At 39.5% G+C, this 18,914-nt stretch overlaps 1 protein-coding gene across 2 annotated transcripts; it reads right to left on the reverse strand.

The window, feature by feature from the left end:
- Positions 1-97: 97 nt before the first annotated feature.
- Positions 98-4,238, reverse strand: LOC131242417 (uncharacterized). 2 transcript variants are annotated; one of them, XM_058241024.1, is made up of 6 exons: positions 3,819-4,238; positions 2,248-2,338; positions 1,928-2,076; positions 869-896; positions 576-684; positions 98-395 (listed from the first exon to the last, which is right to left on the reverse strand). In XM_058241024.1, exons 1-6 carry the CDS (start codon positions 4,071-4,073, stop codon positions 314-316), a joined length of 714 nt encoding a protein of 237 aa, XP_058097007.1. In that variant the 5' UTR covers positions 4,074-4,238; the 3' UTR covers positions 98-313. The 2 variants fall into 2 exon arrangements, with proteins under 2 accessions (XP_058097007.1, XP_058097006.1); XM_058241023.1 differs by having other exon boundaries at positions 1,928-2,079; positions 3,819-4,236.
- Positions 4,239-18,914: the final 14,676 nt, after the last annotated feature.

The following is an 18,914-nucleotide window of genomic DNA, read 5'->3' on the forward strand; positions in this document are numbered from 1 at the left end:
ATTCAACTCCCATTTCACATTCAAGATCAAGTCAAGCTTCAATCCATCCAATTGCAATCTCTTTTTTTCTTTTTTTCTTTTTTTCTTTTTTGGGTGGTGGAGAGGGAATATATAACACGTAGGAATGAAAGTATATATACACATTGAGAGAGGTTTAATTGAGATGACAATCAATTGACCACAATGGGACTCCCCCAAGGAATAATAATGTTACATGTTTAAGAATTCCATTGAGGAAGAAGCCCGCATCACCCAAACGTAACCCACAAATCACAAGAAGCAGATTTTCCAGAAACAGCGTGGTTGGAAGAATTCACAAGAGCTTCGATATAACCCGACAAGATGTCCAGAAGGCTGCCGATGCTGCACTAAACAGTGCTGGATTTTGGTATATCCTGTCAGCAAATGGGCATAATGAGATCAACATATCAGCATTTGATGCTGAAATTGGTATAGCAGCTGGCATATATCAATAGAAAGGAGAAACACAATCCGTAATATAGAAATGGAAGCCAAGCAATCACCAAAAAAACACCACTGCTGAGGATTACAAAACTAAGGGGAGAACAACCTACCCAATAGCAGTGGCGCCCCAAGAGGCAACATTGTAAATAACTTTGCTTCCATCCCATGCCTTTCGAAGTTTTCCCTTTCTCTTCTTTACAGAGAAAGTTTTGCTGAGTGCTGGAAGAAGGTGAAGAAATAGGTAAATGTATCTTCAAAATTGTTTCTGAACTGAATGTTCAGCAATCATTAGAAGAACAAAATGCAAACTAGCTTCAAAGATATTCAATGTAAGTTTTTTTCAGAATGTGTAAGGGAAGGAGAGTTACACGGTGAACTTCTGAGTGAGGTTAATAAAACTCACCTTCTTGGAGTTGAATGGGAGTTAATTCCTGCAAAACCAAGTCCAAAATCATGAATCTCAATGAATAAACCTTTATAGTAACAATATGATATTTTTAGGAATTGATAGAAGCAAAATAGGAAGGAACAATCTGATGGAAATTGGTTGTTCGATTTGCATGCACAAGTTCTTTCTTTCTTCTTCAATGAATGAAAGAATATGCATCCCATAGGATGCCTGATGTCCAGAAATATGTACAAAAAAAAAAAAAAGGGAGAAGAAGAAGAAGAAGAAGAAGGGGCAAACTGCATTTTAACAGAACACAAATTTCCACGGTGAAGTTAAACTAGGAACCTTGGATCACTCATCTTATTGGGAGACAAATGGGATGGTAAGCAAGTAATCTTACAGACAATTAACTTCAGTCTGAAGTAGCTTATCTGAGTTTGATTGGCTTATACTGCAATCGACCAAACGTGGTCAGACACCAAAATCCAGTGTCATATGTCTGCTGTTTTTTTTTGTTTTTTTTTGGTCTGCTGAATTTTTATTTGAGTATTTCCAAGTATCGACCAAGAGAAAATTTGAAGGCCTCATGGAAACATCGTATCTATTCATTTAACAAGAACACTGCACAAACTATTCGAAGGACGCAATATGATTTTAAAGAAATATCGTATGGATTTTATCCAAGATGACCTTCATCAGTCTAGAAGAGCTATAATACCAATGCAGATATTGCAGTGCTATATGAACAGGAGTATATACAACTGTCTTCTCCAGCTGGGAAGAAAAGACGAAAAAAGAAACGTGTAGTCATATAACATAAATATATGAACTACCCAAATCAAATTCAAAGAGTGGTGTGTCGTGCTGATAACATCCAAAGGCAAATGGTTTTGATCTTATTTTAGAAAGCAATTGATGTCAATCTCAAACATTGTGAAAAACAGATATTGCACCTGTGTGGTTTCTTTCACAAAGAAGGAAAAAGGTTAATCCAGTGAAAGCTTCAAAGTTTTTTTTTTTTTTGAAGGATCAGTGAAAGCTTCAAAGTTAAAAACAGAGAATCATGAATACCTTAGTTTGATTTAGTGACAATAGATATGCAGCCATGAAGCATGCAATACCCTCTACTATATCTTCTTGTTTAACAACAACATAATCATCTTTGTCTGAATCTTCATCCCAATCAGTCTTGCTAACCACATCCCAAGAGCTGCCTTCTTCTGCTGCAACAAAAGAAGGAATAATGTCAGCAACTGTCACTAGTCACAATCTTCGAAACAGACTTTTCAAAGGATCTCAAATATGGTCCACATGAATATTGTTTCAAACATTTTGTTATGCAATCAATGCAACAATAGAGAGTAGGGAGTAGGTCGTCCTTGGATGCGTACCAGCCACATTCTGAGGAATTGACATGTGGATGCTCCCAAGCTTTTCAAGAAAGTTGGGTGATTCCACTCTAGACTTGAGAAGATCGCATAGCTACATAAACACCAAGAAACAAGTACTAAATATTCCAATGATTAAGCTTCCAAAATATAGGAGTGTTAACACCAGCTGGTGAACAATACATTAAAATCATGAGACATACCACTGAACCCTTTAAAAACTGGTGCACATCAGATGCCCTTCATAGATGTGCATGAAAAAGACAGTTGATTGTTCCATATGTTTCAATTATGCGAACAATGTTGTGAAAATTGGTAAGAAATCTTTTGTCATAATACTTTTTCTTGTTTTAAATAATAAATTATATCATAATGAGAGGCAAGGATTGTAACACCCACACAAATGGAATTCATAATTATGTTGTGTTTACCATCATCATCATGATGGAAGCAGATTGCCCAGTGATTTAATCACCGGGGATATCCTTGGTGACCCGAAGTGGTGGGATTTGATTGGGCCATGTGCTGCTGCCAGAGATGGGGCCCAGGCAAAGCATGTTTGAAAGTTGTTAGATCAAGTACCGGGCCCCACCTCTGACAGTGACACAAGGCCCAATCAAATCCCACCACGTCCCATCACCAGGCAATCCGCTTCCCATAATCATCTGAGCCTTAAACCAACTAATTGGGGTCGGTTACATGATTTCTGTTCTGCCATTCCACTCTATAAATGGCCATATCCTCAGTTAAATCATAGGTCATCTGCAAGGAACACCCCAGCACGAGCTTGAAACACTGTGTCAGGAGTCAGGACTCATTAGAATGATATGCCAAAAGTCCTATGCCGGCTGCCTATATGACACAACCCTCGTTTATCCAGGCTTGGGACTGGCAATGAGAGTGCAAAAACTCAGATTGGTGGATTTTTTTTTTTATTGTTAATTTTGTTGAAAGGTAACGGTAATTTTATTAGAGAAGTGCCAAGATGGTGCAAATTACATCTTACAAAAAGAAAGGGACAATCAAACACCCCAACAATTTATAAAGAATAATTATGCTGTGTATATATGAGAGAGAAAACACACAGAACCATCCAATTGAGCAAAGCTCAACCACAGACTTAAGACATCATGGCATGTTGAATCTTGATTTGGCGATGGTATGGGGTATGTCTGATATGTTATTCATCTCTAAGCAACAATCATTAACTACGCCGCTACTAATAAAGAAAAAGCAAACCCACCACTCTCCCTTGCAGATCCTCCTCTGATGACTTCCAATCAATTGCAATTTACTAATCGTTCTCAGCCGACCCCAATTAGATGGGACAAGGCATAGATGATGATGATGATGATTCGAGGAAAATCAAGAACGACAGAAAATTTTACAAAAATAACAATTGAGAAGTCAAATATCAACTTTCATCACATAATTTAAATACATCAGAAGCTCTGCATCAAATCCGAAGAAGCCTCGTCCTCACCTTGTGCAATTCCGCAAGATCAAAACCCTAGACTCGATGAACAAACAAAACCCTAGAGTTAAGATGAGCAGAGTGGGCAGACTTCCCTTACCTCAGCGGTTTCAGACTCGCCGCTGCCGCACTGAGACGACACAGATGACGCGGACGAATCATCATCGACCTCCTCCGGAAGGTTGTGGCCACCGCCGCCATCTTCATCAGCGTTCTTGAGCAATTCGAGGGCTCTCTGGCATTGCTCGAGAACGGCCTGCAACGTCTCCCTCCTTACGCGAACCTGATCTGCTGATTCCCGCCTCTTCCCTCCGATCGGACCGTCGCCGTTGCCCGAGGGTTCAGGGCCCTCCATCAAACCCTAGAAATTTCACCCTCTCTGTTTTTGTCGCTGCATTTTTTTCTCTTCCTTTCCTTTCCTTTTCTTCTTCTTTTTTGTTAAAGAGAGAAGAAAACGTCTCGGAATTGGAGTCGGATTAGAATATTGAAGCTTCTGCGAGAGGTGGAAATAAGAAGACGCGTCTGCGTGGGGAGGTCTGTTTTACCGGCTGGAGGTTACCGGCAATTGCCGGTCTTGTTTCAATCATTGAACTTGAACTGAATCACTATGCTGGTTTTACGACCTTTAAACAAAGGTGTGACTCTTTACCCGTGTGTATCGAATAGGTGTACAGAAATCTAGACCGTTCAAATCTCTGACCGACTTTGGATGGAGCATAACCTGATATTTGCACTGATCAGATAATAAATAAAGCACTAGATTTTTCTCGCTATTTAACTTTTAACCGTACATTTAATAGAAATTAATCTGTTGTTGTTAGGATTGCTGATCAGTGTGATTTTAGATATATGGCCCATCAACGACGGGACCCACGATTTGGATGGTCTGGACAGTTTTACATCAGTTCCACGTGTTAGGAACATAAGTCCCCACCGTTTTACAAAACGGTGCAAACTTACAGGCGTCCGTTGTTGAATGTGGCAGGAATTGAGTTTTCAGGTGGCGTGTTCTGGGTTATACTTCCCAAGTGCGTACGTAAATTCCAGACGCTCCCATCTTCGGACAAAACGCATCACTCATGTTAAGTTAGCACGTGTGACGGATCCGGCACGTTTATTCCCCGACGTAAAAACATGGCCGTGCTAATCAGGCTAGAAAGAGGACTCGAAATTCCTGCAACATTTTAGGGAGAGCACGTGCAGCGATAAGGTCTGTGGGGCCCAGCCTGATGTGTGTGTAAGACATCTGATCCGTTCATCATTTATGCCAGCTAATGTTAGAAACCGAGCCCAAAAATCAAAGGTCCAAAACTCGAACGAGCCACACCACCGGGAACAGTGGGATGGGGGCGTCCACCATTATACGCTTGCTATGCCTGCAGTGATCTTTAATCGCCATCCACCCGTTCAAATGCTTGGCGTACTGAGTAAATTATTTTTATCCACTGTTACCACACCACCGGGGACAGTGGGAAGGTTTCGGTGATACCGTTCGGAAGCGGATTGCGTACTGCGTAACTCACTGTGCTTAGCGTACTGAGTAAATTATTTCAGGTTCACCGTAATTTATATACTTTATCCGCTCCGTCCATCCAGTTTAACAGATAATTTTAGGGCTTTATCTCAAAAAAGAAGCATATCCAATGTTCAAATGGACTACACCACAGAAAACATTTGAATTGAACATCTCCGTCGAAAAATTCTTGAGAGCTACGAAAGCTTTGTATAAAGCTTTTTTTCTTTTTTGTTTCCTCCCTTCATCCGTGTCTTTATGATCTTGTGAACAGGTTGGATGACAAATAAACATCCCTGCGAGGTCTAGGAAGGTCTCAACGGTGGAAATCATTATCCCCACTGTTTCCAATGCTATGATCCACTTGATCTTTAGATGCTTCAATTTTGGACTTAACCCCTTTAATTATATGGATGGATGGACGGCATGGATAGACTACATACATTTAAGGTGGCCTAACTGAGTTTACTAAGTATGGTAATAGCGCAATCCGATTTCATAGGGTTCCCATTCTCACCTTTTCGTGTGGGGAAGCCGATTGCATAGTGAGCGAACTGAGTAAGCTCTGTGGGATCCACCGTGATTTATATATTTTAGAACTTAATCCCTAAAATTAAGCATATACAAATCTCAAATGGACCATACTAAGGAAAATAATGTGAATTAAACGTCTACCATTGACAAATTTTTGAGGGCCACGTAAGTTTTGGATTGAGCTTATTTTTTTGTTTTCCTTTCATCCATGTTTTTGTGATCTTTTGTAATCTTATGATCAGGCTGGATGGCTAATAAACATCACTGCGAGGACTAGCAAGTTTTCACGGTGGAAATCATTATTCCCACAGTTTCTTATTGTACTTAGTTTTGGATATGTTTGAATATGAGAAAATGACACTGCAGACAAAACCTTTTATCCAGTGGTTTTTATGGAGGAATACAAACTTAAGTGACCAACTTAGACTAGCACGTGTGGGGAGTGAATTTGAGGACGAAAATACCCCTGTTCTCTATTGGTACGGATTTAGTGATCCCTATAGCTACGGATTATAACCGTAGCCATATGCACTGTAGCCGATCCCACAACTAACCCCAACATTGGGACAAGACATTAAAATGGGATCGATGGGGTCAGTGGGATGTGGATTTTTAGGCCATGCTCCATCCATATTAAGTTGATTCAAGTAGCATTTTTCTACTACAATATGAAAAGTGGCAGTTGCGATTTGAATATCATTTTTCTAATGCAAGATGAAAACAACATGAATTTGCGAATCTTTTCTTTCAAAATCATGCATCATGACGCATTCTTCTTGCATTGGGCATCAAATACAATAGGGCAAATTTCACATGATCATTTATGGAATCACCTTTGAATCTAAACACATATTGAACAATCATTCCTGTAAAAGAAATAAATTAGAGAGGCAAAGAACAAGAAGCAATTAATTTCTTAAAGAAGAAAATGAAAAATGATCCAACATTCTCATATGATGGTTAAATGATTTAACATGCAGAAAATTCATCCCATCCCTTAGGTAGACCATTCCTTATTTGGCTTTGATCCAAAAATCAACTGATTCAACAATCGACCTATTTAAAAGTATACAGAATGTCAGAAACCACTAAATTCTCATGGTATAGCCAATACTGAGAATCGAAAAAGAATATGAAGAAGAAGAAGAAGAAGAAGAAGAGACTTCTCTATCCATGACACTCTCATTCTAAAAACTTAGATTCCATTGAACTTAAGTGGGGAGTTCCACACATCCAAACAACCCCTAAGGCACTTCATTGAAACCAACTAACCATGTGAGACACCGAGGAAAGGAATTGATGGCAGGCCAGGCATACTCATTCAACTAAACAAATAGAATAAGAAAACCCAACTGATCATGGATACAGATTGTATAAATGAAAGATAAGGAAGCATAAGATTTACTAATAATGAGAGCAACAACATACAAAGTATGTATTTTAGTACTAGTTAAAGTATGTTTTTTAATTAGTGGTAGTTAAAACCATATCTCTGCCTAAAGTTAGAACAGCCAGTAGTTGGGCACAAGTAACCATCCACCTGTGAGATAACTCAGATTCCAATATAACCAGCTAAAAGTCAGTGCAACTAGAACCAGCACGGTGGAAGCAGCCTTCCAACAAAAGGTTATGTTCAAATTGGCACAACAACTTAACCCATTCAATTAGTTTGTAATAGCCTTAAAAAATTACTGAAATAACAGTATTCTAAGCATGCTATGAATTGGACTAAGCCATGTGGCATATTGACTATTATCTTAAATCTTAGAACAGTCCAAAAGGGTCATACCTCAGCCAAAGGTGCATCTAAAATCTTATTCAAAATTAGGACCACACACTCCTAGGAATTGAGTGAGGCAACCTAGGAATTGAACGAGGCAAGATAAAAATTGAACGAGTGTACCTCACAATTGAGTGAAGGAAGCTAGAAATTGAGCAAGGCAACCTAGGAATTGAGCGAGAGAACCTCACAATTGAGCGAGGCAACCTCAGATTGAGCGAGGGAAGCTAGAAATTCAGTGAAGCAAGCTAAAAATTGAGCGAGGGAACCTAGGAATTAAGCGAGACAACCTAGGAATTAAGTGAGGGAAGCTAGAATTTGAGCGAGTGAACCTATGAATTGAGCGAGGCAACCTAAGAATTGAGTGAGAGAAGCTAGAAATTGAGCAAGGGAACATAGGATTTAAGGGAGACAACCTACAAATTGAACGAGGCAACCTAGGAATTGAGAGAGGGAAGCTAGAAATTGAGCTAGGGAAGTTAGAAATTGAGCGCGGCAACCTAGGAATTGATCAAGGCAACCTAGAAATTCAACGAGGGAAGCTAGAAATTGAGCGAGGGAACTTAGGAATTGAGCGAGGCAACCTAGGAATTGAGAGAGAGAAGTTAAAAATTGAGCGAGGCAACCTATAAATTGAGCACAGCAAATTAAAAATTGAGCGAGGCAACCTAAGAATTGAACGAGGCACGCTAAAATTGAGCGAGGGAACCTAGGAATTAATCGAGGGAAGCTAGAAATTGAGCGAGGGAGGCTAGAAATTGAGTGAGGCAACCTAGGAATTAAGCGAGGCAATGTAGAAATTGAGTAAAGCAACCTACAAATTGAAGGCGAAGTCCATCTCGGTAAAGAGTCTACATACTTCGAGTCCTGATACACCTTTAGAGTCTACATACTAGTTTGAAGGCATGCCTATTACAAATGTAATCAAAGATCAATATAAGTAGAAAAATTATGAATTAATCTGAAGTAGAAAAATAGATTAGCGATAATCTGAAGTAAAACGACAATTGGGTCAATTAATGGAACCTAAAAATTGAACGAGGCAACCTAGGAATTGAGCGGGGCAAGCATGAAATTAAGCGGGGCAAACTGAAAATTGAGCGGAGCAAGCATGAAATTAAGCGGGGCAAACATGAAATTCAGCGAGGCAATCATGAAATTCAGCGGGGTAAACTACAATTTGAATGGGGCAAGCATGAAATTGAGCGGGGCAAGCATGAAATTCAGCGGGACAAGCATGAAATTCATTGTTAATCAATGGTAGGTTAATATCATTCCTTGCCTCTACAATTGAACCATACAAGTAATAGGCAAAACTTAGGAAAATCCCACTATTTGGCGTTTTGGAATTAAGGTAGTTGCCACGGATACGCATAGTTCCAACACTTGGATCATCTTCAAAACACAGAATACAATGCCAGGCTCTGATTCTCTAGCCTTGGTAAATAGATATCTAGAAGAGATTCTGGTTATTGGAAATCCCATATAATTAATGTGGAAATTGTCATTAATGTCCTTAGTTCTGATATATGATAGCAGATGAGAAAATAAAAATGTGGAGTAGCTGGACATTGAATGATTAAAAGCATTAAGCACCTCTGTTGCTTTTCTGCATATACACAAGATTCATAAGCTGAAAAATTACCATTGAGTTCGTGTTTTATGTTCGATTAGTAAAGAAGGACAAACTCTTTATACCAAATGACTTATGACTGAAGAAAATTTTCAAGTAAATTGTACGAGGTTTACAGTAATCTTGTAGTGCAGAAAATTATCAAGTATGTACATTTCAGTTTGAGTTCTTTCTCTAATCACGATAGCCTTGAAAGGGTTGATCCAAGGGATGAGTTGATTGCAAAATAACCGAATAAAACTATATTGGGTTATTTTGCTGGCATAATAATTTCAGGACCAGCAAGATAACCCAATATAGTTTTAATCAGCCCTTTTGCAGTCAACCCATCCTTTAGATCTACCCTCCCAAGGCTATTGTGATTAGAGAAGGAACTCGGACTGAAATGCACAGACTTGAAAATTTTTTACACTCCAAGATTACTGTAAACCTTGTACAATGTGTACTCAACGATGTATATAATACAATGTATATAACATGAAATGGTACATGAGTGAGACAACAATGTACAATGTATATTCAACAATGAAATTAATACAATGTATATAATACAATATCTCTTCAAAATTCCTCCCATGCCCTTGACAAATATCATCTACAGACTAGAGACAAGCAATTATATGTTATTGACTTCCTTCAATCGGTGGTGAATTTTTACATATCTGTTCTCGTTAAGGTGAGACCGCTACACAAAATGTCGATAAATTTCATTACGAATATGCCGCAATTATAACTATTGTCCTGCTTCGACGCCGATTCATCAACTCTGACGGTCCACTTATTCCCTTCAAGCGCAGTGTTGTCTCCAGTGGCATGGAAGAGAATGGGGAGTGCATCTGTCATCTTTTTCATCTTCTGCTTGTACTTTAGTAATGGATTTGTGCATAAATTATCCACAATAACGATTTCTCTTACTCTAGGATAGATGACCAACAAAAATCAATGTGAATTTTCATAATTTATGGGCGGATACACCTGTCCATGATTCAAAAAATAATATATTAGTCAAAACATGGTAGAACACATAACAGTCAGAGATGATATGATGTGACGAGTGCATTACCCGTTCATAACACTAAATCGCTTTTGCGTATAGTTTATCTCGCTGCTTGGCAATTGCGTAGGCCGTGGTCAGCTCGCCTATTAGTGACGCTTGTTCTGACGCTAATTTGGAGGTCATGTATGCAATTAAAACCGGCAAACACCCCTCAAGGCTTTGCTGTTACAAACATGATCAAACTTCAATACATGTAAAAAAAAATAAAAAAGGAAAACATATTAAGGAATGTCTCTCTTAATGTACTCATAGTGAAACGATTTTTCAGTACAGTAAGATCTACAGTCTTAAGACCCGTAATAAGGGCAAAGTCCATCTCAGTAAACTGCAATTGTCTCCCCCTGATCTCAAATACTAGACCACCTTTGTATCTTAGAAAAAGAAAGTGAAATAGCGCCCCTATAAATCTAAAAGATGTAACATGCAATAGGAATTGAGTAAGGGAAGCTAGAAATTGAGCAAGGGAAGCTAGGAATTGAGCAAGGCAACCTAGGAATTGAGCGAGGCAATGTAGAAATTCAGCGAGGCAACCTAGGAATTGAGCGAGGGAAGCTGGAAATTGAGTGAGGGAACCTAGAAATTCAGCGAGGCAACTTAGGATTTGAGCGAGGCAACCTAGGAATTGAGCAAGGGAACTTAGGAATTGAATGAGGCAACCTACGAATTGAGCGAGGCAATAAAGGATTTGAGCAAGGCAACCTACAAATTGAGCGAGGCAACCTAGGAATTGACCGAGGGAAGCTAGAAATTGAGCGAGGCAACCTATAAATTGGGCACAGCGACGTAAGAATTGAGCGAGGCAACCTACGAATTGAGCGACGCAACATAGGATTTGAGGGAGGCAACATACAAATTGAGCGAGACAACCTAGGAGTTGAGCAAGGGAAGCTAGAAATTGAGCAAGCGAACTTATAAATTCAGTGAGGCAACGTAAAAATTCAGCGATGGAACCTAGAAATTGCTCGAGGCAACGTAGAAATTGAGCAAGGCAACCTAGAAATTGAGCGAGGCAATTTAGAAATTGCACGACGAAACCTAGAAATTAAGCAAGGCAACCTAAAAATTACGCAAGGCAGCGTAGAAATTGAGTGAGGCAACCTATAAAAATTCAGTGAAGCAACCTAGAAATTCAGTGAGGTAACCTAGGAATTGAGCGAGGCAACGTAAAAATTCAACGAGGAATCCTAGGAATTGAGCGAGGGAAGCTAGAAATTGATCAAGGGAACCTAGAAATTCAGCGAGGCAACCTAGGATTTGAGCGAGGGAAGCTAAAAATTAAGCGAGGGAAGCTAAAAATTAAGCGAAGCAACATAGTAGGAATTGAGCGAGGCAAGGTAGGAATTCAGTGGGGCAACCTAGGAATTGAGTGAGGCAACCTAGGATTTGAGCGAGGCAACCGAGGGAACCTAGGAATTGAGCGAGGAAAGCTACAAATTGAGCGAGACAACCTAAGAATTGAGCAAGGCAACGTAGAAATTGAGCGAGGTAACTTAGGAATTGAGCGAGAGAAGCTAGAAATTGAGTGAGGGAACCTAAAAATTCAGCGAGGAAACCTAGGTTTGAGCGAGGCAACCTAGGAATTGAGCGAGGGAAGCTAAAATTTGAGCGAGGGAACCTATAAATTCAGCGAGGCAACCTATAAATTGAGCGAGGCAACCTAGGAATTAAGCGAGGCAATCTAGGAATTGAGCGAGGCAACACGAAAATTCAGCAAGGAAACCTAGGAATTGAGCTAGGGAAGCTAGAAATTAAGCGAGGGAAGCTAGAAATTGAGAGAGGGAACCTAGAAATTCAGCGAGGCAACCTATAAATTGAACGAGGTAACCTAGGAATTGAGAGAGGGAACCTAGAAATTGAGTGAGGCAACCTAGAAATTGAGCGAGGCAATGTAGAAATTCAGTGAGGCAACCTAAGAATTGAGCGAGGGAAGTTAGAAATTGAGCGAGGGAACTTAGAAATTCAGTGAGGTAATGTACAAAATTCAGCGAGGTAACGTACAAAATTCAGCGAGGTAACCAACGGATTGAGTGCTAGTTAAATCATTAGCAAAGATGAGAACGACTTTTTTTGAGAGACTATCTATCCTCTCATAGATAGAAGGGAGAAGATCTCTATATATTTTCTCATAGATATAATATAGAAGAGAGATCCCTCTCATTTTTTATCAGGAGAGAGATCTCTCTTCTCCAAGGGCTTTGGATTCAATAATTTTTAAGAGCAAGACAGAGAAAAGAAGCATTGAGATAATACCTTTCATTCTAATCTCATCTACTGGAAAAGGGGGCCCTCTTGATCACTTGAAGAGATTTGTAGGCAGAATTAGCATAATTATGACCGCGAGGATTGAGCTGCGAAATGACATTATCCTCATTCCTTGGCGGGGGTTCTGGAAGATAAGATTTATGCAGTAAATAAAAAAAAAGTCTTCTGAATTGAGCGAGGGAAGCTAGAAATTGAGCGATGCAACCTAGAAATTGAGCGAGGGAACCTATGAATTGAGCAAGGCAACGTAAAAATTCAACGAGGCAACCGAGAAATTGAGCAAGGGAAACATGAATTTGGGTGAGGCAAGCTTGAAATTGGCTGAGGCTAACATGAATTGGAATGAACTTTAAATGTAATTGAACTACCCTAACAATTTGTTCTTTGGTGAATTTGACTGAGCAGTTAATGAAATTGACCGAGCTTTACATGAAATTCTCTTCGGTGAATTTAACCAAGCAATTAATGAAATTGACCGGGTGGTTCATAAAATTTTCCGTTACATTACATGAATTCATGGAAGTTCCCCATCATATTTTTATGATATCTCCGTCAAATTTATGAATTGCTCGGGGAATTTCACCAATCATGAACTGAGAAGTAGGTCAAATGGACCAAAACATCTCGCAAATTGGATTTATTGTTTGCTCAATACGCTCTTATAGTGCTGAGTTAACTGAGTTGGGCACACCCAGATCCATAGCTCAATTGGCAGATTGAGTGGAGATAACTCGTGTCAACACTTGAGGTCTTGGTATCGATCCCTAGCGGGGGTGGCTAACATGGAGTGTGCGTACTGACATGGGTGTGTACTAACAAGCTAACCCAAAAAATAAAAAATAATAATAATTAAAAAAATAATTAAAAAAAATAAAAAAAACTAAGTTGGGCCCACCTTGAATGTATGTGGACTATCCACGATGGTTGAAATGGTGGTATATCGAAATATCAAGTGGATCATACCACAGGAAACAGTTGTTCCACCATAGAAACCTTGTCATGCCTCCACAATGATGTTTTATTTGTAATCCATCATGTTCATAGGATGATTTTTGTATGGATGAAACGAAAACCAAGATGCGAGCTTCATCCAGCAGTTTAATGGGCCACAAAAAATTTACAACATTTAAGTAAATATACTACATTATACCTATGGTGCGTGCTTTCTTTCATGGAGGGACCATTTTTAGAAAAACGAGATAATGCTGACGAATAGAGAGGGTGGGATCCAGCTAGAGGGTGGTGCGATCCAAGCAACAGAAGTAGTGCTGGTTTTTTTGTCTTTTTTATTTTTATTTTTCTGAAAATGGAGCGAGGGAAGGGAGGGAGAGGAAACGCAACAGCAGTGGAAAGGAGGGGTAGTTTCATCCTCAAATTCCCTGTCCGCACGTGCTAGTCTAAGTTGGTAACTTAAGTTTGCATTCCTTCATAAAAACCGCTCGACAAAAGGTTTTGTTACAGTGGTCATTATCTCCTGAATTTTGATTTCAGCCCCTCAAATTAGCTGGAAACGCGGGGAGTAAATCGCATTCATTCACGGTGGGCTAACAGAATTTAGAGCCTACTGAGTAACTCAGTATGCAATCCGATTCCGTGAGGGCCACCGTGATGTATGTTCCTTACATGTACACCATCCATCCATTTTAGCAGCTCATTGAAGGACGTAAAAAGAAAACAACGCAGATCCAAATCTCAGATGGATCACACAATAGGAAACAGTGATGACTAACCATTAAAAGCTTTTTATGGGCCACAAAAGCTCGATCAAGTTAAAACTTTTGTGGATATGCAATCACCACTGTTTCCTGTGGTGTGTTCCATTTGATATTTGGATCTGTTTCATCTATAATAAGCTATCAAAACGGATGGACGGCGTGGATGTAAGGAAAATACATCACTGTGGGCCCACAGTCAGAGATCCACCGACCTCGGATCAACCGGCGTCCCTTCTGTTGTCGCTCCGCCCAGTCATGATCCGATGCAACGATGGAAAGTAGAGGATGTCACACGCATCACGGTAGCCCAACATAGCATTTTTTTCCTGAGGCAGATTCACTGGAGACCGGTCACAAGGGTGACTTGACGGTGGGATCCACCGTTATGTATATGCTTTATCCACTTCATACATCCATTTTGTCCCCATCATTTCAGGGCATGAGCACAAAAACTTCAAAGGTTAAGTAGACCACACCTTATGAAATATTGGAGCTAATGACACCCATGGTTGACCACACCTCATGATCAAGTAGACCACACTACATAAAATATTAAAGATTAAATGCTAACCATTTAAATATTCTTTTTATACCGTAGTTTACTTTAGTTCTAGATCTATATCAATTTTAGAAACATGCTTAAAATGATTTGACCAAATAAATTAATTGCTTGTGGCCAAATGATTGAACGGCATGGATAAAATATGTATATCATGGTGGAATACTTCGTTCCTAAAAATTGCTGCTGTCAATGTCATACAACATCGTGTGAATTACTTAATTCTTGGCACTTATACATTTTGTTTTTGGCACATGAAGATGAAGGGCTACTCTCCTTGTGAGTTTTTCACCACTTAAAGAATGGTGGTGACACTCACCTGTATGCATGGCATAATTTTACGGCAGTCGAGACTGTCCGATCTCTACGCAGCTGTGAATGGACCATAACTGAAAATGGTCACTGAGAAATAATATTTCCTTGTAATTTTTCCACCTTCCAATGTGAACCATTCACTATTTTACTTTTAACCATTTATTTGACAGCTTTTAATCGATTGATTATCATTTCTTGATCACAAGATCACATGCTCTATCTACAATGGGTCTCACAATTTGGATGGTCTGGATAGTCTTACGCGTGCCATGCCGGAGAGGAGGATTAGTCACCACCATTTTGAAAATGACATAGAACCAAGGTGGCCCGAGTTGTAAAGTTGCACTTCCATAAGTTGCATTCATGATTCACGTGGCTTAGTTACGGCCGCCAAAACAGTCCTGAGAGTAGGAACACCATGGTTACGGTAGAATTAGTGGGAGCCAGCGATGCCATGCGATTTATAAAAAGAACGAAAAAAAAAAAGAAGGAAAGAAAAAAAAATTTAAAATATGATTCCTCGACAAAAGGCGTGGATTTCGCTTTCAGGCAGCCGGACCCGGGTGGTCGGGTGGTTGCATGTGTAAATGTAAATTGAATTGGGTCCGCTGATCACAATCTGCAAAAGATTATACGTACATCTGTGGCCCACTTTACACACGTGACATTCATGTTATTTAGGGAAAGGGTCGTTCCTCTGGGGCGCAGATTGGGAACCCCGCCAGGACCTAGGTAGATATGGACAGCCCTGGCAGGGGCTCTATGGGGATCACAGTGTCACATCCCGAAATTCGGTACCCGAGTTGGCCAGGCTTGAACCTGAATTTCACGACTGTGAGTTATACTTAAATAAAATATGCATCGCAACCCACATTATTTTCAAGTATTTTCAAGGCAATCAAAGCAACTAAAAATGATCAAAATAATTATCATTAAATAACATATACAAATCAATCATTAAATATTTAGTTACATTGATATTTAAAAGTAATTAATAACAACATACATTGATCTTTAATTAACTTTTAAATAAATAAGAGAAAAAGTTTTCAATCTTGCATAACCGATTCTTCATATCCAAACCTTGCAAAATAATCTATATGGGTGTGAGTGCAACATCTCATAGGGTCACATCCTTCACAAAATTGAAAATTCTACGTTAACACAAATAAAACTCAATAATACAAATATGATTAATTACGAGTATCGAATCGTCATTTTACATGACAACAACAACAATTTATTTTTCGTAATAACAAAATAAGACAATGTAATCATCTAAAATCCTTTTTGGGTTAATCCAGGGCAGAGCACCTGTGTATGTTGATTCTTTTAGGAAATGACCCTCAGCAGAGCACCGGTGTTGATCCTTTTAGGGAATGACCCTCGCCAGAGCACCTGATTAATAAACTTTTAGGGTAAATACCCAGGGCAAATTACCCGTATGTGTTGATCTTTTTAGGGAATCGCCCAAGGCAGAGCACCCTTGCCAATCCTTTCAGAAATGACCCTTAGCAGAGCACCCCATAAAAATAACATAATAGTCCTTTCAGGGGCAGAACACCCATAATATAATTAAAAACATTTAACAATAATCAAATGAATTTATTTTACATATTAGAAGTCAAATAAATGCATTCTACATCACGTAAAACCAAAATCAAATGACTTAAATCAGCAATATAAAATAAATAATTAATGAAATGAAAGTATATAATAATGTAGTCTTTTCAATCGAAAAAATCACTCACCTGGTGTGTTGAGTGGAGGTTGAATGGCATAGTTTGGACGTTGCAGATTGAATATGGATCCAATGGACAGTCGAGATTTCCCGATTTATAGGTTGGCTCGAAAAAGGAAAGAGAAGGGACGAAAAATCGGAGAGGTTTCAATTTGCGTGGATTGCATTGTGGAAGCCTTCCAAATCCCTTACTGCAACGCAAGCTAGGTGGGTCCAATGAAATGTTTGTGAGAAATTCATTCTATCCAGCTACTTTGTTGGGTCATAATAATATATGATTATGAAGGTAAGGCAGATTTGGAATTTAGGTGGGCCATAAGACTGGAAACAGTGGGGTTGAACGTTTGCCGTTAAAATCTTCTTGGGTTGATGGTGAGCGGTTTGGATTGTTTGGTGGGTTCCGCCGATGAAGAATGGTGAAAGAAGAAAGAGGAGAGTTTGAATGAGAGAGGATATTGGGGAGTGAGGTTAAGTTGTGCGGTGACATGCACTAGCACGTCACTGCATTATTTTTATTATTTTTTTTTAACGACAGTGGGCCCTGCAGAGAAGGCAATATAAATCCACTCCGTCCATTATTTTTGCTCGATCATACTAGGGCATGGGCCCAAAAATGAGGTCGATCCAAAGTTCCAGTGGGCCACACCATAAGAAACAGTGGGGAGTGAGATGACCACCATTAAAAGAAATGAGTTGTTACACACAGTTAATCCACGCCGTATATCCATTTTAGGGCATGGGGTAAAAAATGAGGCAGGTCAAATGATCTAGTGGACTAAACCACAGAAAACAATGTGGATGAATGCCTAATGAAAACCTCTCAAGAGCCGCAGGAAGTTTCGAATTATGCTGTTATTGATGCTTTCCTTTCATCATGGTCCATGTGACCTTATGAATTAGGGCTGAACGTCGGGCGGGTTGGGTCGGGTTGGTGCTCAACTCTAGCCCAACCCAAGGTTCCTATAACCCAACCTAACCCAACCCAACCCAACCCAAGATGTCTCGGTCCAGTTGGTCCAGCAAATACATGCTAATATTTTCATTATTACATTAGTTTATTATATTTCAATGCGTGTTTTATTTTTTTTTAAACCTTTGATTTTATTAATTATATATGTATTTATTTATCGTCAAAAATTTTATTTTTTTAAATAAACAAGTTAAAATATAAGACAACCACTCCTTTAAAAGTCGTGTTGTATAGAACACAATTTATTTGGGAGAATGAAATTTGGCGTATCTTGTTAGCTTGGGTCATCAGAAATAACGTGGACTAATGAGACCCGATGGCATTAGAATTTTTGGTGCCTTCAACACAAACAATCTACACTCAATTATATATGGATCAAGTCCGGGTTGGGTTGGGCAACCCGAGACCTCAACCCAAGCCCGACCCAAGTTTTATCGGGTTAGTGTTTGTACAACCCAAGCCCAAGACCAAACGCAATACATCTTGCCCGAACCCAATGTCGGACCGGTCAGGTTGAACCTGCCAGACTTTCAGCCCTATTATGAACAGGTTCGATGGAAAATAAACATTACTGTGAGCTAGGAAGGTTTCTACAGAGGGGTCATTGCCACCACTGCTTCCGATGGTGTGGTCTACTCGAACCGATCTTTCTCTTTGCTAATATCCTGCTCTAAAATGACCTTTAAAAATAGATGGACAGATCTGAACAGATAAAACACATATATCACAGTGAATTCCACGTAACCCCTAACATGACCATCCATCTCTAACTAGCTCCTGTTGGGGTAGCACCTAATCCGTGTCCGTTCTTCTGAGGAGGAAATTAAGTGTGGCCCCGGCCTCACTCAGGATGGTGCTGGTCTTACCATCAGGCCCACCTTGATGTATTTATTCTGCAACTACGTGGTACATCCGTTTTTCAGATCATTCTTAAGGCACAAACAAAAAGAAAAGGTAGATCTAAGTCTCACGACACAGGAAGCAGTAGAGATTGATTAAAAACTTCTTATATATCATAAAATTTTTACAGGAAAAATTAAGGTAGGCCTAAGAAGTTTTCAATGGCGGGATGTTCAATCCCGATGTTTCATATGGTATGGTCCATCTCAAATCTGGA

Source organism: Magnolia sinica, chromosome 4 (assembly GCF_029962835.1).
Source record: "Magnolia sinica isolate HGM2019 chromosome 4, MsV1, whole genome shotgun sequence".
NCBI lineage: Eukaryota > Viridiplantae > Streptophyta > Magnoliopsida > Magnoliales > Magnoliaceae > Magnolia > Magnolia sinica.